A 25,073-nucleotide genomic window follows, 5' to 3' on the forward strand; every position below is an offset into this window, starting at 1 on the left:
CACCAGCACAGGTGTGCATCATTGTGACCCATTTGGCAGTTACACAGCTGCTCCACTGCTAGAACCTTCTGTTTTCCATCATGAGTACATAAGTGGGGTGATGAGTCAAAGGTTTGAGATCCCTGCCAGTCATTTTTGTTAGAAGCAGACAAGTAGGTTTTTTTTTCAAATTTTCAGGTGGTAATGAGATGAAGAAATATGTTTGCAGATTTCTGTCTCAACCTGAATAGAAAGAAAGTCCACTTCCAACTAAAAGTTCAGAAAGTTTGTTGTTCACATTACAAACCTACTTCATCTTTTAACCTTATTATCGATCATTATGGTTGAAAGGAAGGCAGAGTACTATATCAGACAGAATATTGTATAGTTAGATTTTTTTCCTTATACTCTCTAGGGAACAACTGCAGCCTTCACCATATAATGAACAGCACAGCTAGCTTCTATCAAAGGAAGATTTGTCTCAGCAAACTAAGATGAGATGTTGCCACTAATACATATATGCTACTAGTAATAAAGTCACTTGCTCTTGAACCGCCATTTTACCCTCTTATTATATTTGCACCACTGCTTACAGTGAAGGCAACAGGATTGTATGTTTTATACTCTTTTCCCAAGAAGAGTACTGGCTGTGAGAGCACTTCAAAGTAATTTACTCTATGGACCTTATAAAACATATGAGGCACTTACGGTTAGCAAGGTAAATGACATTTAGAAGTTGGGTAATTGTATGCAATATAAAGATACCCATAGTAATTGCAGGCCAGCCTATTTCAGTGTGTTTCCAAAACATAAAAGTAATTAAGGCCTCAACTTGCAAACAAAGGTATTTTAAACAAAAAGAATCTCAGTACAAAGCTAGGCTGAATAAAGTAAGCTCAGCATTTTTTAACTTTGGTGTACCAAATCCTCGTTTAGGCATCATAATAGGAGACCTCCTACCTATAATAGGAGATTTTCCAAGGTGCTTTAGACTTCAGCCGCTACCATTAATTTCAGCAGGACTTACTGGGTGCTCACCACCTTTTGAAAATAAGGCCTCTGCTTTTAGAGCCTAAGGCTGCATCTGCACTATGAGAGCAGAGAGGGGCATTATGGGTTACATACAGGACACCTCTGGAGGCTAATAAATTCACTTTTAAGATGCGGTGCTTCCACACTTGCCTTTAATTGAACTTGGGCACTTGAGCTTGATGGTATACCATCAGGTAACTGCGATTTTGTAATCTTGAGATTAGTGCACCCTAATGGTCTCTACAGTGAAGATAGAATCATAGGGCTGGAAGGAACCTCAGGTCATCTAGTCCAGCCCCCTGCTTCAAGCAGGATCAACCCCCACTGAGTCATCCCAGCCAGGACCTTGTCCAGCCGGGACTTAAAAACCTTGAGGGGTGGAGAATCCACCACCTCTCTAGGCAACACATTCCAATGCTGCACCAACCTCCTGGTGAAGTCCTTTTTCCTAATATCTAACCTACACCTCTCCCTCATCAACTTCAGATCATTACTCCTCGTTCTGCCATCTGACACCACTGAGAGCAGTTTCTCACCCTCCTCTTTAGCGCTCCCCTTCAGGATGTTGAAGACTGCTATTAAATCACCTTTAAGTCTTCTCTTCTGTAAACTAAACAAGCCCAAATCCCTCAGCCTATCCTCATAGGTCTTGTGCTCCAGCCCCTTAATCATTTTTGTTGTCCTCCACTGAACCTGCTCCAGCAAACCCACATCCTTTTTATACTGAGGGGCCCAAAACTGTACACAATATTCAAGATGTGGCCTCACCAATGCCGAATAGAGGGGAATAACTACTTCTCTAGTTCTGCTCGAAATGCTCCTCCTAATGCACCCTAGTATGCCATTAGCCTTCTTGGCTACAAGGGCACACTGTTTACTCGTATCCAGCCTTTCACCCACCATAACCCCTAGGTCCCTTTCCATCGTACTGCTGCTGAGCCAGTCGGTTCCCAGTCTGTAACAATGCTTGGGATTCTTCCGGCCCAGGTGCAGGACTCTACATTTCTCCTTGTTGTACCGCATCAGATTTCTTTTGGCCCAGTCCTCCAATTTATCCAGGTCACTCTGGATTCTCTCTCTACCCTCCAATATATCTACCTCTCCCCCTAGTTTTGTGTCATTCGCAAAGACAGTCACATGGTAAAATTGAGCTAACTGAATTAAGTTCAAATTTATATCACAGTGTAGACGCAGCCTAAGTAAGGACTTACCAGTGTAATTTCAGGCTCTCATTTCTGGAAATATTTGCTGGTTGTCTGTACAGTACCATGTGAGGAATCTGAAATGGAAGTTCACTTTTTCTTTTACATACCCTAGGTTTCAAATTCTCTGGTGTTTAAACACTTCTCTTTGGACAGAACTACTGTGTAACTAGAACAACTGGGCAATATCTCTTTTTTTTTTTGAGGAAAACCTTTTCTTTTCCTCTCACCTAATTTTAATTGACAAAATATTTAGGAATTAATGTACAAGTTGCCAATTTTTTGGGGGGGGAACAAAAGAAAAAAAGAAAAATTCATTTTGATATTTTAAATGAAATTTCAATTTTCTTATTTTAAACTTTCATTGTGAATTTTAGTTCAGTTTTTAAAGGCTGAAATCGAAAACTAAAAACAATTCTTACTTTTTTAGTTTGGCCAGGAAACTGAAAACTCAATTATTTGCATAACTCTCGTAACAAGCAATAAGTTCTGATTCACAAATAATTTTGTGCAACTTTCAGATTTAATTATATTTGCTAGAAGAGATTTAAAGTACCTTCCTCTAGAATTCTTTGGCTTATATAACTTCCAAATTTTGCTAGGTGGGTCTGTAGAGATTCTAAGCTTCCTGAGCTGGGACCATCAGCTCATTTTATGTTGGCCACCAACAGGTGGTAACAACATTTGGTTGGTAATAACTTGAATAGGATTTGAACTGGTATCCTAATCTTAAATCTTGTTACAAATCCCATAAGCTAGCCAGCCCTTTAACTACATTCTGTTTACATATAAGCTTCTGGCACAACTAATAAGTCATATGAAGTAAATCAGTGGACCATGTATTCCTCTAGTCCCACAAATGTAATTGTTTTGTATATTAATGCAGGTTACTGTGTCAGTGGGTAAAAAAAATACAGTAGAAAGCTGTAACAGATTTTAATGAAAAAAGAATTTGGGGTTGTAACAGTCCTATTCATTTTTAAAAGCATATTTGAGTTTCTTAATTTAATCCTTGAGTCTAATAGATGCCTTTATATAGTATCCTTCCTAAGACATTCTTCTTCTCATATTCTTATTATGCATTTGCCCCAAAGCACAATTTCCACCTCTGCAGAAAATGTTCAAGAAATGTATCCTTAACAAATTATTTGTTGACAAGGTTGTAGGAGGAATAAAATGTACTAGATATTTGACTTTTAATTTCCATCAGATTGCTTGGCAAGCTCTCAGACAGAGGTGTGTTTTGTCCTTGTTACCTTTAATAGAAATATAATAGACTAGAATTTTTCATGTTGACTGCAATGTGTCATTTGTACCAGTCTCTCTGGTTTTAGAAATACACCATTTTCTTAACATACGAATTCCATATGGGTGCAAAATAGTATGGAATTACTTTATTACATGCAGATACAGACTGATGGGGCTACCCCTCTGAGACATTTCACAAAGCAATCACTCCCACTCTGACTACACAGTCCTTGACCTCAAAAATCTGCCTAAGACCTTGAAAAGATTAACTTACATTTGTAACTTTGGATATGCTAAAAATCATTGTCTTCGTCGAGACGCTGGAGATGCAGTTTATTATTACTTATGGTTGTCTATTTCCTTCTCCTTTCCTATGACAGAAATTTTATTTGGACATTTAATTTTGAGTGGTTTCTGGAAATGTGTTACTTATGCTAAACAATCTCCTCCACTTTGTATTTAGTGGTGATAATCTGAGTACATTTCCCAGATCTGAAGAAGAGTGTGATGTAAGTCAGGGGTGAGCAATAAAACAGTGGTGGTTCCCCAGGGTTAGTTCCTAGCAGGCCACCACCACTATATTTACCTCTGCCTCTGCAGGTACAGGTGATTGCAGCTCCTTTTGGCTATGGATCACCATTCCTGGCCAAATGGAGCCTTGATAAGTGCTGCGGACCAGGACACAACTTCCTACATCTCCCATTAGCTGGGAATGGTGATTCATGGACACACACACACAAACACACATCTCATAGAACTGGAAGGGACCTCAGGAGGTCATTGAGTTCAGACCCCTGCCCTCTTGGCAGGACCAAACAACATCCCTTTTTTTTGATCCCCCACATCCCTAAATGGCCCCCATTACCAATAGGAGCTGCAATTGCCTGCACCTGTGGAGGTACAGGTAAATACAGCAGAGAACACTCACAAGGGGTTAATCCCAAGGAACCAGATCCAGCCTGTGGGCTGGCATGTGCCCATCCCAGTGTTAGTTGTATACCTTGTATCTGTCACCAACAAAAGTTGACCCAAGAAAAGACATTATCTCACCCACCATTTTTCATAGAATTATTTGGCTTTCATCTTGTGCAAAAAACTCACGTAGAGCATCTTTTCCCATGAGGGAGAAAGTTGAGTAATAGGTGGTCAGTGAAAATAATTTAACCAAGAGATACTGAAGGAGACTATTAATGTCTTTAACAGTCTGTGTCAGATCCATTCACAGAAAGGCTTGTATATGTGTCATAATGGGAATCCCAGCCCTTGAGTGAGCAAAAATAGTTGCTCAGACATGCAACATAACAAAATAAATTTAAATTAGAAAAAATGCTAATACCATAATTTCTGTTGAGATATTGCTAAATTAATGTAAAACAGGAATTTCTTAATGAGTTGGCTCATTTTAAAGGCTGCAGTCTGCTATGTTTTCTCTGAATTGTATTTTACTCTGCTGAACAAAGTAGTCCTCCTGAATGTGACTATGAAATTGGAAGGTTTTTTGAAGCAGATGTAACTTTTGTTTGACCATTTGTGATGTTATGAATAAAGCTAGCTTGTAACATACACATTAAGCCATATTGTATCTACTAATGGCAATATCTGTTCCACTTGGAGGGAGGATTTAGCCCCAACTTTTCTGGTTTATGTTTGGACTGGGTGATTTTATAACAAAATGTATTTAATAGGGAGGCCTCCCTGGCATGGCTATTCAGAATACCTTCTTAACTGTAATATGGAGCTCACCATGCTGACATGAGCTCTAGAAAGAAGCTTGCCTCAGGAAGGCAAAATTTTGCTCTAAGGTATATGGCCCAGAGGTGCAGCTTATCTATTTCTACAGTGCAGTATATTACCCCTCACACTGCGGGGTGGGGGGGGAGTGTAAGAAACAGCCCGTGGGTTGTACATAGCTCACCAGGGGTTCGCTGCTGGTACACCTGGATATCCTTTACTTATCTGAGCATCCACAGCCTCTTGCAGCTCCTGTTGGCTGGGTTCACAGTTCCCTCCCAATGGGAGCTGTGGGAAGTGGTTGCACAGATTGCATTTGCTGGGAACTGTGCATCACTGTCCAAGAGATCTTTGAGTGGCCAGACCTGCAGACACACATGTAAGTAAAGCACCTGGCAGCCTGCCAGCAGTGAATCCTGGCAAACCACATCCAGACAGCAGGCTTCTTACTGCCCACTCCTGCCTCACACCTTAGTCCTGCTTTATGGATCATTCTGGAGAAGTGTAGGACCATGGTTCCCATTGGGATGCTGTATAACCCCTGGAGTACATATATGTTGGCACTTCCTGAGGCTATGCTGCTTGGATGAAAAGGAGATAATTGTGTTTCAGTGAGACAATTGCAATTTCCCCCATGCAAATTGACCCAAACTCATATCTCTAGTCAATCTCTTGCTGAGGCCTGGCAGAGAGAATGTGTCAGGATGTATTCAAAAAGGAAGTGTGTTTTTTATTAAATTCAGATTCTTCTCCTTCCAGTTGTTACTTCGGAATGCCCCTTGTATCCGATTTCCCACCTTCTCATCATTAGCTGTAATGCCTGTTCCCTTCCTGTTCTCAGCCCACACTAATATCTTGTCTTGGATTTACTTGTCTTCTTTACATTGGCATCTAACCTTTACAGTACTGACAGAATCCTGGGACGTGTCAAGGATGTTGAACTCCCATGGACCAAATCCTGAAGTCCGTATTCCATTTTTGTTCAGTCCTCACAGAATTCACAATGATTTCTCTGACTTCAGGCACCTGGTGAGATATTACAGGTCTTTCTTTTCACCTTCTCACTCCTCTGGTTGTTGTCCTGCAGGCAGAGAGAAAAAGATCAGAAGTCTGAAGTTCAGATAATGTGCTATTTTGTGAGATGTAATTTCTAACAAACGTGTGTCCATAACTTTGACATGGCAAAGTCACATTTTCCAGGGGTTCCCCTGCACCCATTCTCCCTTCCTCAGCAAATATAAATAGATTTGTGATGCATGGCCAAAGTCTCACATCTTAGAACTTATGGTCATGTTCTAGTTTTGATGGCTGTCAGGCTGGGGTCTTCATTCCCACCCTTTTTGTGCCCTATGGAAAGGGTAAAGAGTGAAGCTGTATACTAATCAGGGGCAGCCATTTAACTAGTATTTTAGTATCCACCCCTCACCCCGCCTCCATACTCCTTTGCCCCTCTGTAGTTTCTTAACCTTCCTTTGAGATAAGGATCTGATGCAGTCTTCAGGTGTGTGCTCTTATATTCCCACCATCCATAATAACACTTCAACTGCTCTTACCTGTTTTCATTGTATGAACAAACCCGTATGGTTCAGTCAAAAGCAACATTTACAGTGTGTCTTTGTTCTTAATAAGAACCCCTTTGTTCACACATTAATAAAAGTGTGTGTGTGTATGTGTGTAAAATATCAAAACCCAAAGAGGCAAGTAGAACTCTGAGTACTATCTCAGGCAAAACTGCAGGCCTGAATGCTGCGTTGACACCAAAACTCCTAAAGTGTGGATTGCTTGTATAGGGACCATATGACTTAGGCCACTGATTCCAGTGGTAGTTATGGGTGCTCGGTCCTTCATAGGTACACATAGTGTCTTGTAGGCCCTTAGATAGTTAGGTCGCTGTGGATGGGAGGATGCCTTACTCAGCTTCTCAATGGATGTGACCAGCACTTTGCAGGTTAGGTCCTAAGAGAGACAAAATAAGTAAATTGAAGAGAAGACAAGTAAAATGAGAGGTGGGGTGGAGTGGGGATGGGTGGAGGAAGTGGTCACTGATGGCAAGGAGGAGGAATTTATAAAGCGTGCTGCAAATTTGCGGTCCTATATAAATGATTAGTAAGTCAGATCTCTTACTGCCTGCACAAATACCCACTCAGCATTCTCTGAAGAGATTTTTTAAACCATTCATCTATTCAAACAAAGGCTTGCATCCTTAATGAGGGCTATATCATGCCATGTTTAAGTTTGACTTCAGCCATGCTTTTCTCATAGCTATATTTGAAAATAAGTGGATACAATTTTTAAACAATGGTAAAAGATGATTCCTGAAACTCCATCTTTGGTAGGAGATCAAATATGAAAATGTATCCCCCAAGATCATGAACATATGAAAAGATAGGGTTGAAATGAAGACTCCTGTTCTGGCACTACGAGAGCTGACATGAGTAGTTTTCTGCTATACTGCTTGTGTAGACATGTTAGGATGTGCTCACACTATGGGATCAAGTAAATCCAGCCTGTGCAATTTGAGTTGTTGGTATTGTAACATGAGTCGATGTAGCTTAGACCTATTTCCATACCACTCTGTGTTGGTAGGAGAAACTGTCCTGTCAACTCTCCTTATTCATGTTGTTCTGGTGGAGTACCAGTCAAAATCTGAGTGACCAGCATTTAGCAGGTCTTCACTAGGTTCATTAAATCCATCCTCAGTGGTTCTGTTGCCACAGCATCAATCCTGATTGTCCTTGAGACAAGCCCTTTGTGTGCACTAATGGTGAAGGTTTGCCCCCCATTGATGAAATATAATTTGAGCAAATATTCACAATGAAATTCAATGAGGTTATTTGTAGGCATAAGAGTTTACAATCTGTACCAAGATGATCAAAAGAATTATTAAGGTGTAATACGGAAGAGAACTGCTTTATTTTATAAGACAACTCTTTTCCTGGTTGAACCCAGTATCGTTAAACCTGTTTTTTTCTAATTGTTACTTTACTTTTTTTTATTAAAATAACTAGAAGGGTTGTTACTGAGTTTTATGTGTTTGAATTTTTAGACATTTTATGACACACTTTAACATAACTAGAATTCCATATGTCAATAAAACTATTACTGAGCCTAAATGAATATCCCACACATTGCCATTTTAGTGGGGGAAAATAAGCATTAAAATACCAGCATTACGTGGGAAAAATACTACCATAAAAGATAATTTGCATAAAATATTAACACAAAATTGAGATGAACATGAACAAAGTAAATAAAAACATGAAGCTGCGTTTTATTGATTTGAATAGTACATTAAAATATACCATATTCTATGTTAGAATGATAAATATTGAACAATTCAGTAGTTATACACTGTAATAGACACAGGAAATGGGTAAGCAGATATCCTTGAGTTGCTGCCAGGCTATAATGAAATGCAAGAGTTTTTCAGAAAGAAGAATTTTATAAACAATTTGGACTTGAGACATCCAAACCATTTAAAAAATTACTGTTTCTAACTACAGACATTTTTTGCCATTGAAGCCACACTTTCAAGGTTAAACATTTCAAAGAGCTCAATGGGCACTTTTTAAAACTCTCCGGACTGATTCTTGAGTACACAAAAATGATAAAGTATAGTATGCAGTAAAGAGCTGCAAATGGCTTGTTACAAACTTGCATGTGGCTTCTGAATACCGTGGTGAGAGTATTACTACTCTTGAGAATCTAATTCCACTGCTTGTGTGCAGTTGAGTTGATGAGTCCCAAGCAAAACAATGCCATAAAGTGAAGAATAACAAGAAGCCAGATTATTTTTCAGTAATGCTGTGTTGGAAGAATAGCAAAGGAACTATACAGCCTGTCAGACTGCTTAAAAATCTTCAGAGGCACCGCACGGAGATGCTCAGCAGGGTCACGGGCACCTCACAGCGTCAGGCCCTCTGCACTCACTAGAAGTGCCATGGCCCTGATAGCCTATATGTGATAGCAAGCAAGATGGCTTGGAACAATTATTTAGGTATTTTGTAGGCTTTAATAGTTTATGTCAAAGTTTGGAAAAGAAGCTAAAATCGACCCCTGAGTGAGGAATTTTCCACTATCATATTTGCCTTTCATGAAATATAAGTATTAAAGGACCTGTTCTCAACCTAAAGACCATTTTTGCATGTTTAACATAGCAAATTCAAGGAACAAGACTTCATTTGTAGCTCGCACAAGGGCAGTTCTGCATTTGTTAATATAGATTAATTCACGTGACATCAGATGTTCAGATCGTAGTCATAAGTATGAAAGTAGTGGGCAATGAGATGAAATGGGAGGATCTGATGGGAAAGTCATGTACTTACATAATAAATAATTACAAAAAGCCCAATATGTAAATTTAAAGTTGCCTTTGAGTAATGTAAAATGTATACCGTGATTTATGGAGTTTAGCATTAGCATCAGTGCAAAGGTAGTGTGGGAGGAATTGCTCACTAGATTAGTGGCTAGTTAGTATTTAGGGAAAGGTCTGTACTGTACTGATCCAGTCTAGATAAGAATACCAATGCTTGGAGGTGCTCAGATTTGGGAACTTGGTTTCAGCTGTGTATTAAAGAGAAACAGGACCTACACTGTCATTTAACAGGTGCATCTTTTTCTTAATTGTTTTTTTTTCAATCTTGCAGTAACACATATATTATGATCAAGGAAAGAGAAATTGTCCACCATTTAGATCTCTTGTACTGTTTTAATAGTATCCTCTGGAGCACTGAAGTATACAGAATGATGTTCCATGCTTACACTGTTTTTATAGGAACCTCATTCAAGGCCTGATCCACAGGCCAATGAAGATAGTGCCATGGACAGATTCTTTTAGACAACCAGGAGAGAAAGTACCCATATACAGTCTTCAGAGATGCAGCTGTCCCTGGCTACTGTTCAGAAATGCTCTACTGCAGTTACTGAGCATTTCAGTTAATGGAAGCTGACTTCTTGCTGTTTGTCACATTTCTCTCTCGCATACACTATGTCCATGGCCATCAGTAACCACTTTTGTGACTATGACTACTTCAGTATGCTGTCTATGTTGCACACAGCGAGTGCAGAACTATGACTTTGCTTGAAGTTTAAACAGCACCTCAGGTGCTAAGGCTATGAATCACGTACGCTCCCTGCTAAAGAATTCTGACAAGCTTCCTTGCAACAGATGCCAGGTGGCAACTAGCAAGAGACCAAGAGAATCTGTTGATTCTCAGAGCAGTCTGACAGGATGTTATTGATTTAAAGGCTCTTTAACACTTTTTTTTCCAAGGCCCTGGCACAAACCAGGAAATAAAGATATAATAGGAACCCCACATCATCCAAAACTAATAAATTGGTGGTAGTAGCAGAAAAGTTGTGTCAGAACTGAACATGAAATATGCTTGGAAAGGAAAACGTAACTCAGTTTGAGATCTCTCCTAATTACTAGAACTTTATTGTTGATTGCTACAAATACTTGACAATACTTCAATAACCTGTATATCCATAAGAGGCACATTGTCGCCCTTCCCTCTTATCTGTCACAAGTTGTTAACATGTGTACTCGTAAAAGTTGTATCTGAATATATTAGTTATATTTTGCTTCACTGTGCAGGATGATGGATCTTAGCTTGCTTGACATTTTCATTGCATAGGTAGATATACTGTGTTGCATGTTTAGTCAATCATGAAATAATTACTGTACGTATTTTCTTCTCCACTTGAGTCCTGATTTAGGAAGAATCAAGAAATCATGTAAGCATGAGCTTAACCTCAAGCATATGCCTAAATGCTTTTTTGAATTGGGATGCCTTCCTGAATCAGGTCCGTAGTCTTTAGAATGGTGTGCAGTTATACTGTATTCTGCATGGACTGGATTATATCTAAAAATATCAGTAAGCGAAATGTAAATTTTTTTACCGGCAGATTTTGATTCCTCCAAGTTGTGATACAGCTTTTGCTTCATTTTTGAAGTTCATTTGTCTCTAGAGAAAACATTTTGATTGTTGTAGAGCACATTTTGCCATGAACTTTGGCACTGGTGCAAATGAACTAAATGGTTTTATTTCTGTTTTACAGCAGGAACAACGTATATCTTTAGCAAAGGTGGTGGACAAATCACATACACGTGGCCTCCCAATGATCGGCCAAGCACGCGTGCTGACAGACTGGCAATAGGGTTTAGCACTGTTCAAAAAGAAGCAGTTTTGGTACGAGTAGACAGTTCTACTGGGCTTGGAGACTATTTAGAGCTGCATATCGTAAGTATTACCAACAAATTGAAAGTTGCTTGTGTATATGTCTCGAATGATCATACCTTTTTGCAGTCCAAGTATTAATACCAATTAACTATTCCTAAATTCACTGAATGATTAGAAGATCAATAATAATTAAATGAATGTGATGTCAGACATATTCAAAATGCCCCACTTTGTCAATTATGACTCAATATGCAAACCATTTTTATATGGTTTTTCAGTTAAAAATTGCACTGTAATACCTATACAAATGTAGCTGTTTGCTCCAGTCTAATTACATGAAATGGGACTTAGCATTGTCAGAAGAAGATGTCTTAGGCTAGGAAGATTTTGGGTGACATTCGTTGTCTCAATTAAAGTGATCACAACTGAGCATACTTGTTAATAGTGGAAGGTTTCTACTGATTCTACCATTACTGTGCAGAGAGAAATTGTCAGTGTTTTGTTTTTTTTTTAAAAAACACAGTTGTCACACTGGGAAGTCTAGGAAGTAATTTCAGTTGCCTTAAAGGAAACAGCTAGCAATTAGATTAGAAAGCATCTGGATTTTTGGCAACATAAATAAATGATCTGTTGAAATAAGCTTAACCAGAGCAATATAAAATCTTGTTGCTCAGAATAATTTCTACTTTGTTGATATATTAGCTTGATTTTTATTTAAGAACCTTGATACTTCCAGGAACAAGAGTAGTTTCTCTTGAAAGATATTAATTATTGATCTATAAGCAGTTACACTTCTACTCTCAAAACATTTCGCAATGTTCCTTCCCAAAATGCGCAGAAGCATATTAATGAAACAGGGACTGTGGTTTTCAACTGCCCATTACATCCACACCATGCCCTCTTGTTTTTGTAAATCTTAGTTTCAAAAGGCAATTTCTCTCTGATGCCAAAAGATCCAAGAGTTCAAATTTTTCAAGGCATGTATCTCCTGAGCTACACAGATCAAGAAGGCTTTATTGAAAAAATATGTATTCCAATCCTTCATCTCGTTTTGAAATCACTGGCAAAACTCCCATGGACTTCAGTAAGAGCAAGATTCTAGCTTGGCTTGGTAACTTTCCAGCCAGTGGCAAGGTCTTTGCAGAACAGGGCAGCCTTATCCTTGTTTTATAATGATTATGCTGTGCTTTTTAGCATCAGAATAGGTAGATTTAGCATACCAGAAGTCTGTCAAAATCCTGGTGCTCTAGACCTTGATGGTCTTTTCCAAACAAAACAAAGCAAAACCTACCCCTCTTCACCACTTGGGAGTCAACATTCATAAAGCAAAAATTACAATGAGGTAGTAAATCACATTGCTCCCAAAATAATGTATATATTCTAGTAACAAATTATTAAAATAAAGCAAGAAATGAACACTTTCTGTAACTCACAGATATTAACAAAATTTTATAAATTTGCTGACCTAAGGTAGTAAATTATAGAGTGCAGTGCATCAGGCTTTAAATGGGCTTTCTATGAATCCAATAAAAACTGATTTAATAAATCAAGAATATATGCTAGTGTTCAGTGAGGCTGACAGCCCTCGCAGGCCCTGGGGTAAGATTTGGGTGTGTGGAGGGTAGGAGGGCTGACTCTGCATGGGGCCTCAAATAGGAAGGATGGGTCTGGGGCAGTCTGTTCCTTGACATTACCTGAACTGTGGTGTGCTCCGTCTGCCCCCAGCCCTCAGAACCGCACAGAGTGCCTAGGATGGTGCTCCAGCATTCCAGTGACAATTCAAAAGGGCCCAGGACTGCAGTGGCGGTTCGGAGTCCTGAACCCATTTGAATTGCCGAGCTCCTGGGCGACTTTCACCCCACCACCTTCTGGTGGGCCTGCTTGTGTTTATTAGTTACATCAGCATGAGTGGAAGATGAAAACCTTGAGCAACATGGAGCCCTTATATTAATTAGTGGATCGGAGTTTTATTGCATTTCCAAATTGGCCAGATCTGTGCAAGATAATTGTATCAGATTGACTCAGCTTATCTGATGTTCCTGCTACTGCCTTACATTTTCTTTAAGAGGTATCTGGAATAGTGCAAATACTGGGCTAAGTGCACTTGTGAGATTGGCTTGCAGTGGGAATCAGGAGTGTGCAGATCTCTCCCTTACATGTAGAAGGGAGATTTAGTGACCTGCGTGGCAGCATTTCTCCTTTCCCCAGATCCAGCGAAAGCTACATTAACACTACAAGGTAGAAGTATGATTCTCCTGCTTGTGTACACCAGAGTACAAACCAGTAGGTATATATTCAGTATGCCTCAGCTGAACCTGCACAACTTCTACCTGTTCTAGTATGGCTATGCTGCTATTAATACTCATATTAGCTTGATTAAAGGTGGTGTGGGCATTTGCATACAGTGAGCTTGTAGTGTAGATGTAACTAAAGAGTGTTATGTACTAAGATACAGAGGTCTGGGTTGGAAGAATAGACAGTTGGGGGGGGGTTTGAGATGGGAAGAAAAATGGTCTCTTATCAGCCTGGTCAAAAATAGGACAAAAAGTTTAATACAGCCAACATTCTCCTCACCGTGCTGAAGAATCTTTCAGGATGTCTCAGAGGAGATGTAGCCCTTCAGAATTTCTAGTCAATATAGCTCCATTAAATGTCTTAGGAGTCCACCTGATCTTGTGACATCAGTGGTGTTCGGAGTCTCTATGCAGTCTGTTGTGTAGTTACCATGACACTGATGTGGATGATCTGACCTAGTGACTGGAGCAGGAATTGAGAGTCAGGCTGGATCAGATGCCAGAAAGTCAAAGTCGAAGACAGGACGGAGAGCATGTCAGGTGCCTGGAGGCAGGCAGGGTCAGGTGACCAAGAGAGTAGAAGGAGCAGGTCTTGGAGGAGAAACAACCCTAAAAGGGAGGATCAATTTGCATGGACAGCTTCTGGTTCTTGTGCTGGGTTTTAATTGGAAGCTGCAAACAAAGCAGGATGGCCGGCATTTTGATAATCAGTGTGTAGTACCAGAGTCCTCTATCCAGATTCCATTACTGTTCTAGCAACCTTAAGCAGTCAGTTTGCACTTGCTAGGTCTTTGGCTTCTTGGGGGCCTTGGTTCAGTTTGTCCCTGACAGAGGAGAGCAAAACTTGGAACAAGCAAAGGGAGTTTTCCATGGGGGAATTCTATTCTGAGTATTCATTCTCTGTCAGGGACATAGGTGCTCGTGGAAGTTACCTATGGCAATAAGCAATTTTTAAGGGCCACCACTGTAATTCAGTGGTATTAGAGAAATCTTAAAATATTACTTGAATGTATTTTCCCAATACCTATTAGAAATCAGCATAGCATTTAAAATAAAGTTGGAGGGTAACATTTTCAAAAGCACCTAAGGGATTTAGAAACCTAATTCAGATTGAAAGTCAGTAAGATTTAGGTGCCTATATCATTAAGCACTTTTGAAAATTTTTGCTGTACTTTTTGTTTTTGCTCAGGAAGGTATTAGGAGTTCTTCATTAAGTTTTGTATATGAACTGAGTTCTGCATATAAACTGCATGTGAATGATAATGTTTTTGGATGGTAAAGTTCAACTTTTTCAGCCTGTTGCTGGCAACTGCAGTCTTTCTGAAAGATTAAACCATCTGTAGCAATGGTACCATTAGATCCTTCCCATCTAAAAATTCCATCTCTCATTGATGTTGTTTGGAGAAAAATAACTTTGTTTCCTATTAAAACAAAATACATAGGATTGGGCAGTGGAGAAAAAAATCATCCAGAGCTCCACATGATCTTGGGCACGCACCTGATAATACATTTTTATATACACTTTTCTTGCAAGTATATGTGAAAAGCTAGTATGCTCCCAAGTAGATCTAAAAATCTATTGAACATATGTGTAATGGAGTCATAATACCATTTGCAATAAATGCCTGTGCAAAAACAGACATGCATGTATTTTTGAACTTTCTTTTTAAAACAAGGCATATTGTTTTAACAAAAGTACTTTTTGTATAATTTATATCTCAGTATTAAAACACATTGGAAGCTGGTTCTAGTATCTGATATTTAGCTCCAGTATTATACTGCATACCTGAACTCTCTACAATGGCAAAGTGTTGCACATACTTGTAGATGAGGTTAGATTAGATTAGATTAGAAGAACAATTTTCATCATGATGATGGTCAAGGTAATTCAGAAATGCTTCTTTCAGTCAAAAACCTTAATACCAAATATGTGAAATAGGCTGTAAAAGCATGCTGGGGAACGGTGTTTGACATATGACATTTTAGAGTGGGAGGATAATTGCCGGATCCTTTTAAAAATTTTCGTTCTGGAAGCAGAAGAGCACACCAGAAATTTAATTAGGGAGACTTAGTATATGTTTTCCCTACATATTATTCTGTTTATGTTAGGAAGAAGTAAACCTAATAATGAAACCAAATTCATAACCAGTTCTGATTTAGAAAATTGCTACTTGATTATCAGAAGCACAGTCTTGGCATTAGATGAGGAACAATTTATTTCAGTAATCATTGTGTCTCCCAAATAACTATGGTTAATATGGAAGACATTTCAAATACTATATAATCTATATCTCCACCGGATGCTTAGCAGTCCTAAGGCCAGCATTTTAAATTCCAACATGAGTTATAATAAAATTCCATCCCCACTGCAGTATTATACAGAGGTGGAAATTTTTGAATCTTCATGTTTTAAATAAAGGTCTGTTAATTAGCATGACATAAATACCCTAAAAATAAAGCCATTTCTTTTTATAAGTGTGACTTTTCATTTAACTGGTACTTTTATAGTGAAGAGGAGTTCCTACCCTATAGCGCTGGTGTTGCATCCCAGAAAATGAATCAGATGTCACATGAAAGCCTCCATCTCTCTCCATTCATTTTGCTAGTACTGCTACTTCCACCTGTTCTCAGGATACAGTTTAGCTAGTTCTAATGAAGTCCAATGATTTCTTCACTCTTAGGACTGTCCATGTCTGATTCTCCACCCAAAGGAGATGATTCTGCTGGTGCACAACCTCTCCATTCAAATAAACATAGGAATTCAAATAATCAGATATTCCCTCAACCTCTCCAGAGTGCCTTCTATATAGTCAACCAGCTCCCTTCAAGGGCCTTTGATAGTGTCCTTCCGATGGCACTATCAGCAGCTCCTGCTTCTTCTTAGAGGCTCTCTCTGGAGAGACCAACACTTCCTGCTTATTCCCAGATAGGCCTATTCTACGCTTAAGAAATTCAGTGTTTTAGCTCTTTTGACCTGACCTCACCTGGACTCTGGAAGAATGTGTCCATTGATCGTCTAGCTACTGCCTGCCTGCGTCTGAGGGATTTGGATTATCTACAGTTGTGGAAAACCCCCATCACTGTACATAGCCCAAAAGCTGCACCCATAATGTAGAGCCTCAGTGTCCAGTACACTCCCTATTCACTATAGCTGCGTCTACACATGCACGCTACTTCGAAGTAGCGGCACCAACTTCGAAATAGCGCCCGTCGCGTCTACACGCGTCGGGCGCTATTTCGAAGTTAACTTCGACGTTAGGCGGCGAGACGTCGAAGTCGCTAACCTCATGAGGAGATAGGAATAGCGCCCTACTTCGACGTTCAACGTCGAAGTAGGGACCGTGTAGATGATCCGCGTCCCGCAACGTCGAAATTGCTGGGTCCTCCATGGCGGCCATCAGCTGGGGGGTTGAGAGATGCTCTCTCTCCAGCCCCTGCGGGGCTCTATGGTCACCGTGGGCAGCAGCCCTTAGCCCAGGGCTTCTGGCTGCTTCTGCGGCAGCTGGGGATCTATGCTGCAGGCACAGGGTCTGCAACCAGTTGTCAGCTCTGTGTATCTTGTGTTGTTTAGTGCAACTGTGCCTGGGAGGGGCCCTTTAAGGGAGCGGCTTGCTGTTGAGTCCGCCCTGTGACCCTGTCTGCAGCTGTGCCTGGCATCCCTATTTCGATGTGTGCTACTTTGACGTGTAGACGTTCCCTCGCTGTGCCTATTTTGATGTTGGGCTGAGCAACGTCGAAGTTGAACATCGACGTTGCCGGCCCTGGAGGACGTGTAGACGTTATTCATCGAAATAGACTATTTCGATGTTGGCTGCACGTGTAGACGTAGCCTATGTGTGACAAATGGGGCAGCACGGTGTGGCAAAATGTGGGTCTAAGGAGCCACGCATGGGGCACCCCTCCAGCTATTCCATGCACATGACCCACCATGTGGTGGGACAAGCGTGTGGCGGCAGCAGCGGAGGCATGTCCTATGGCCCAGGCAGGCTCCAGCCATGGCAAAGCCTTCAGCTGTGGGTGGCTTCATCCCAGGGCAGTTTGAGTGAGTAATCTGAGCCGTTGGTGCCTGGCTCGGCTGGGGAGCAGCACCTGGGGGTGGGGGTCGGTCCCTGGCTCAGGAGGGAGGAGTGGGGCCTATGGCAATCCATTAAATTTTTTTGGACACCACGGATGTAGAGGATGTAGAGGCAAGAAAGCTGTTGATACACCCCACTTTCACCAGTATCCCTTGGTACTGCAGTTTTCATTTGTTTTGTGGACTACAATTCTGAGCAGGTTGAAGTCAGGAGCAAAGTATTGCTAGACCTTGAGGTTGCCTTAAAGGACCAGTACATCCAGAGAGTGAGCCTATGTGACTATGATGTTGACATAATCATATACCATTCCCAAAAAGACTTCTGTTACACTGAACAGTGAAGAAAAAGGCTTAGATTTCTAAATACAGCCGTTGGTTTCCTTTTTCAATTGATCCAAATATAGCTTATGTGACCTTCTGCCCTTTTCTGTTAAGCTATAAACTACTTTTGTCCAAGATGAATTTTTTATGTCCTGCTTCTTTATTGATGTCTTTTGTATAATAGTTTGAATAAACTGAGAGAGAAACAAGCAGAACCTTTCTAATCCGGCACACTCTCATCAAGCAACATCCATAATCTGTCATGATTTCAATTAGCCAGGTAACCACTTATTGTGGATGTGGCCAAGTTTCCCATGGTCCCGTAAAGTTATTCAGCTGCAATTTACCCCTCAATGTCTTCTAAGAGCCCGGTAAGCAGTGGAAGTGTTGGTAATGCTGCTAGACAATATTGACTTCCTGTAGTCCATCAAATTCTCTCATTTGGCACCGGTGAGGTCTCAAGGGTGCCAGATTAGAGAGGTTTAACTTGTGTTATGCTTCTAACACTCAAAAATAACCATGGTGAACTTAATCCTGAGAGTTAGAGACTGTAGTATTTTAAAGTATTATACCTTCACCTTTGCAGAAGAAGAGAGTTTTAATGGCTGTGGTCATTGTTATGGGAATGCTGAGATACGTGAATCCTGAGGGAAAAGAGCTAGTTATGAATTCTCTAGATCCACCACAAGCAGCTAAAGCATCATATCCTGTAACACATCGACAGCAGTTGGTATTGGTCTGACTCTGCAATGGCAACACTCAGTCTGACTTAGTGGGAGCAGAGTTAGGCCAGCTCTGAATGCTTCTGAGAATGACCATTCTCAGCTACTACAGCAACATTTTTCACTTAACTAAACGGACATTGGCAGGGACTGAAAAGTGGAATGTTTGTAGTCTGTTATTTTACAAATGATGTAGCGAATAATCGGTCAGAAGTTACAGACCAATGGAATTAACATTGTACATTGGGAAAGTCTTGGAGGCAATTTTTAAGGAGTGTGGTGGCATATCTGGGAAAGTATGGGTTGGTTAAGGACAGCCAGTATGGATATAAACAGGGGAGGTCATGTTTAATTAACCAAAAAGCCTGTAAAGATTCAGCATTGCTGGCATAACAGAGAAGGGAAACTCTCTGTTACTATTCAATATAATAGTTAGCTTTTCAATTAGTTTATGACAAGATTTACATCAGAAACTTATGACTGAGGTAAACAGTCAAATAAGAGGAAAAATAATATGTTTGTTTGAAAGCAGTTGTTTGAACATGAATAAAATGTTAGAGTGAGAAACGTAATATATGTGCACGCTCTGATACCGTGTTTCTGTAGATTAATTAATGTGTTTGTGCAAGTAAAATATATTTGCACTTCAGTATATTCTAAGTTACACTGTCATAAATCAAGCTGAATTACATACAGATGAATGGAGATATACCAGAGTAAACATTGGGTGAGATATGACTCAAACCTGTGAATGTACGAACATACTCTCACACCTTGCCACGTACATGAAAAAAGATATCCATATGACAAATTACATGATTCCATGATATATGAATTTATCATGCTCCTTCATCCACCTTATTGGTTCAGTACTCAAAGGGCCTGATTTAAACTCAATTGACATCAGTGTAAAGACTCTCATTGACTTAGGTGTACAAGTTGCACCTCTGAAAACCCTGCATTCTTTCATCTGGCAACATCCCTCGTCCGGCAGGACAAGGGATGCTTCTGAACCAGAGGGCTATGGCAGAGAGCACTCCAAGCTGGCTTCCCAGCATCCCTGCAGACACAGTGGGTCTGGTCCCAAGCTGACAACCCTGCTTGGAGCTGGGAACAGGACCCAACAGCCCCCCGGTGCCGTTGCTTGGAGCTGGGGTTGGGGAGCCAGTTAGCACCCCCCAGCATGGAGCCAGCATCCCCCAGCAGCCTGACAAGATCTGGCATCCCTTGGCAACCTTGCTAAAGCAGGATCCAGGAAGTCCACTGTGGCAGGCCACTCGGGGTGACCAGGGACTGGAGCCATTCACCTCACCTGATCTGGCAAAAACCCTCGTCCAGGACCACTGAGGTCATGAGGGTGCTAGAACAGGGAGGTGCAACCTTTATTTAGAATAAGGTATAAGGACTTCATCCTACATTCGTTGAATTCAGGGGGCAAACCCTGAGTTTAATGGTGTAGAACCAGGGTCTAGCTCATCTCTCTGTGAATATATAACACCCCCAAACTCAGCTTCAGATACGCATCTTTTGAGGGAGGAGGAAGGTGGGAGAAGAAGAAACCTCTGAAGAAATGCATCTTCTATCTCCTTCTAAAAATGAAATTTCCCTTCTCAAAGTTACTCCTGCTAAAAGCCCAGAATTGCTAGGATTCAGTGTTGCGGGTCAGCAATAGCTGGTATATGCACAGAAATGTCATCACTTAAAAAAAAAACTAAAAACTTAGTCCTACAGGGCCAAAAATGGGAGAAGTGAGCTTTCAAGGTGTGTAGTTTTGTCATTACTGAGCACTCACAAAACAGACCCTATACCATTAGCAAGGCATAATTTACGGATTCCTAATGAGCTCAGCACTCATTCCTAGCCTCTGGAAAGGCCAGATCACTGTTAAACTTGCCATCTCTGTGCATAAAAATTGGTTTAGGACATTTATGAGAGGTCTCTTGCAAGGTTATACTAATATGTGATGTGTATGTACATGGTCTGGTCATGTAATATGGAAGCATGTCAGTCTATGTGCCTAGGCATTTATTGCTGTATTGGAGAAATAGACATTGTCTCTACACAGTGTTCATTGTTTGCGGTATTTATAGTTCTCACTATACTCATGAAATGCATGGGCTTCACTATATGGGAAACACCACAGGCCATTTTAATGATTGTGGGCAGTGAATACCCTATTTGTTAAAAACACCCAGTGCTTGTATAGAAATGAGTTGGGCAAGCATAGTGTGAAAAAGAGTTCCAGGTTTGGATACGATTCTACAACTCAAGTAAAAAGTGACATTAGGATGACCACATTTCCGTAGGCTAAAAACAGGACACCCTTGGTGGGCGGGGAGGGGAGAATGGCACCTTCCTGGCACCTGAAATAGTGGAACATTCTGACCAAAATGGGAGGGATGGTCACCCTACTCAGGCAGTGACTGCCCTGTGGAAGCTGCCACCCTGCTCAGGTCCCGGAGGGTGGGAGGGTGCAGCTGTGCCTCCTGGCTGCCCCATGCTTTGGGATGCCAGGAACCAGGCTGTGGCCAGCTGGGGACCTCCTTGCACTGATGGTCCTCCCAGCTCTCCCAAGCTGCAGGGAGCCAGGAAAAGGGAGGCAGTTGCACCAGTGCTTCCCCCTGGCTTTCCTTAGTAGTGGGGAGCCAGAAGCCTGACAGCAGCAGCACAAATCTGGCTTTCAGCTCCCTCGACCTGGGGGCGCTGGAAGCCAGATGGCCCGGCTCCCACAAGCTGCAGGGAGCTGGGCAACAGACGCCAATCTGGCTCTCAGCTCCCATGAGTTGTGAGGAATGGGGAACCTGGCAGCAGCTGCTCCTCCTGCCTGAATGTGGGGCAATTAGCCCTTTGCTAAAATAAATCAGGATGCCTTCCTGGCACCTGAAATATGGGGCTGTCCTGGCCATAATGGGATGGATGGTCACTCTAAGTGACATGCAATGCAATCAGAAAAGGATTATTTATACGATTGGACTAGCAGATGAGAAATGCGGTTCGCTGTTGTACGCAAATGTAATTAGCTTGGGAGCAATAAATTCATCCAGGGAATATATGCTAACGGGAACAATCATTTTGTTCACTGAGCAAGATAAAAGTCTGCATTGAAGAAAAATCATTGAAACCATTATGCTTTCAAATAGTCTGATAATGTACTAGTTTATATTAGAAAAGATATGGATTTAAAAAAAAAATAAGGCTAGACAAGATCCTTGTATGTCCCTCATCTTGAGTCCCACGTGCAGTCCATTCCCAGAAGATCTTGTCCAAAGAAGGTTGATATTTCCTTGAACAGCCCAGAACAACAAAGTTAGGGCTAGATATGAGCAGCCCAAATTGCTGAGAGTGCTTTGTGAAGAAAGGCTTATTCTCAGTGAAACAGAGGAGATATGTAAGTAGCAGTCAACATTGTGGATAGGCTTAGGGAAGCTGAGAAAGATAAATAGTTTGCTGTGATTCCAATCATGAAACAGTTCAAAGAGCCCTCCCTGGTGCCACCGTGCATCCCTGACATGGCAACACTGCAGCTGCACTCTCCCCAGTGTGATTTCCCCATTTTACTCTATATGGCCATTCCTTCCCCTTTGTCTCAAACCAAGGGAGTATGCAGGAGGAGATCCCCCTCACCTTCCCTTTTCCAGGATGACTGGACATCCACTTTTAAGGGGCAGTCCCATATTTAAGCCTTGCTAGGGTCCACATTTTTTTTGTGAAAGCAGGCTAATTGTCCAGTATCTTCAACCCTGCCCACTACTGGTTCCTCCTGCTGGTCAGGGACTGTTTACCTACCAGCCACCCACCCACCAGCTGTGAGAATGCATATTTCAGGGAAGGTCCAGTGGCCAAGGTGGATATGCAAGACGGGGACAGGATCAAAACTGCAACATATGGGAACAGCCACAGGCCCTGCTGTTCCATTAGTTCAGCCCTCACTGCATACCCACTCTCAATGAGCACTGGTTGCACACTGAAGTGCCTGGTGAGTAAGGAAAGGTGCCAAATGGCAGCCTGTTATGAATTGCCTCTGCTGGCCATCCATTCACCATTGACATGCTGCCCATCTCACTGTGGCTATGTCTACACTAGAAGCATCTGTCTACAGAAGTTACTGTTCACAGAGAAATCTCCACGGAATCTCTATGGACAGATTAGATTGCTGCTACAGCAACAGCAACTTGCTCTGTCGACAGAGAACTGCCAGGATGCAGTGCCCCCTGGTGACAGAAAGCAGAATAGTATCAGAGAGGTAGCCGTGTTAGTCTGTATCTTCGAGAACAACAAGTCCCATGGCACCTTATAGACTAACAGATATTTTGGAACATAAGCTTTCGTGGGCAAAGACCCGCTTCATCAGATGCATGAGTGGGGGCGGGGTGGTTTCAGGGAGGTATTTAAAGAGTGGGGTCCCAGTAAAAGGGAGGGCCAGAGCTGACACGGTCTATTCAGTCAGGGGAAAAGGCCTGTTATCAGTAGTATGTATCAAAAGAGGAAAAAAACAAGTCAGATAAGACGGGGGATATGAGCCATTGTCAGAGTCTGATGTGGAGATGTTAACACCTAAGGCAGAGAAGCTCCTTTTGTAAGGAAGGAGCCACTCCCAGTCTCTGTTTAATCCTTGATTAATGGAGTTAAATTTGCAAATAAATTGCAGCTCAGAGATTTCTCTCCATTTGATTTTTGAAATTTCTTTGTTTTAGGACTGCTACTTTTAAATCTGTTACTGAGTGTCCAGGGAGATTGAAGTGCTCTCCCACAGGTTTCTGAACATTACCATTCCTGATGTCTGATTTATGTCCATTTATTCTTGCACGTAGAGACTGTCCAGTTTGGCCAATGTAAATTGCAGTGGGGCATTGCTGACACATGATGGCATATATTATATCAGTAGATGTGCAGGTAAAGGAGCCCCTGATGGTATGGTTGATGTTAGGTGCTGTGATGATATCACTGGTGTAGATACGTGAGCAGAGTTGGCAGCGAGGTTTGTTGCAGGGACTGGTTCCAAGCTTAGAGTTACTGTTTTGTGATCTATAGTGACTGGTGAGGATTTGTTTAAGGTTGGCAGGCTGTCTGTAGGCAAGGACAGGCCTGCCTTCCAAGGTCTGTGGGAGTGAAAGATCATTGTTCAGGATGGGGTGCAGATCACTGATGATGCGTTGGAGACGCCTTAGGTGGGGGCTGTATGTGATGGTCTGTGGTGTTCTCTTGTTTTCCTTGCAAGGCTGGTCTTGTAGCAGGTGGCTTCTGGGTACCTATCTGGCTCTATCAATCTGTTTCCTCACTTCCTTAGGTGGGTATTGCAGTTTGAGGAAAGCTTGGTAAAGGTCTTGTAGATGTTTGTCTCTGTCTGATGGATCGGAGCAAATACGGTTGTACCTTAGTGCCTGTCTGTAAACAATGGATCATGTAGTATGCCCTGGATGGAAGCTGGAGGCGTGTAGATAAGCATAGCGGTCCGTGGGTTTTCAGTATAGGGTGGTCTTTATGTGACCATTGCTTATGTGCATACTAGTGTCCAGGAAGTGAATCTCTTGTGTAGACTGGTCCAGGCTAAGGTTGATGGTGGGGTGGAAACTGTTGAAATCATGACAGAACTCTTCCAGAGCCTCCTTCCTATGGGTTCAGATGATGAGTCATCAGCCTAATGCAAGTAGAGGAGGGGCACTAGGGAACAAGAAGTGAGAAAGTGTTGTTCCAGGTCAGCCATAAAAATGTTGGTATACTGTGAGGCTATGCGGGTGCCCATAGCTGTGCCACTGATTTTAAGGTATAATTTGTCCTCAAATCTGAAATAGTTGTGGGTGAGGACAAAGTCACGTAGCTCCACCACCTCGGTCTCATCAGGGATAATGTTCCTAACAGCTTGGAGTCCATCTTCACGTGGGATATTGGTGTAAAGGGCCTCTACATCCATGGTGGCCAGGATGGTGTTTTCAGGAAGGTCACCAATGGATTGTAGTTTCCTGAGGAAGTTGGTGGTATCTCGAAGAAAGCTGGGGGTGCTGGTAGCATGCGGACTAAGTAGAGAGTCCACATATCCAGACAATCCTGTGGTGAGGGTGCCAATGCCTGAGATGATGGGGCGTCTGGGATTTCCAGGTTTTTGGATCTTGGGTAACAGGTAGAATAAACCTGGTCTGGATTCAAGGGGTGTGTCTGTAAATTTGTTCCTATGTTTTATGGCAGCTCTGCAAGCAGGGCTGCCCGGCAACCAGAAGTCCTCTCTGTCGACGGAAGAGTCTACGCTGCACTTGTGTTGATAGTACTCTGTCGACAGAGTGTTATGACTC

General features: G+C 41.7%; 1 protein-coding gene across 19 annotated transcripts in view; it reads left to right on the forward strand.

Annotated features, from left to right (window-relative positions):
* The window catches only part of NRXN1 (neurexin 1), a 1,123,636-nt gene that overhangs the window by 785,575 nt on the left and 312,988 nt on the right, over positions 1–25,073 (forward strand). For 18 of the 19 annotated variants that reach the window (XM_074989537.1, XM_074989539.1, XM_074989548.1 and 15 more), the window contains one exon: positions 11,253–11,434. In XM_074989537.1, the coding sequence (XP_074845638.1) occupies positions 11,253–11,434 (182 nt within the window). The remainder of the gene's footprint in view (positions 1–11,252; positions 11,435–25,073) is intronic. The other variant, XM_074989538.1, reaches the window with a different exon arrangement.

The sequence above is a fragment of the Carettochelys insculpta genome, chromosome 3 (assembly GCF_033958435.1).
Source record: "Carettochelys insculpta isolate YL-2023 chromosome 3, ASM3395843v1, whole genome shotgun sequence".
Taxonomy (NCBI): Eukaryota; Metazoa; Chordata; order Testudines; family Carettochelyidae; genus Carettochelys; species Carettochelys insculpta.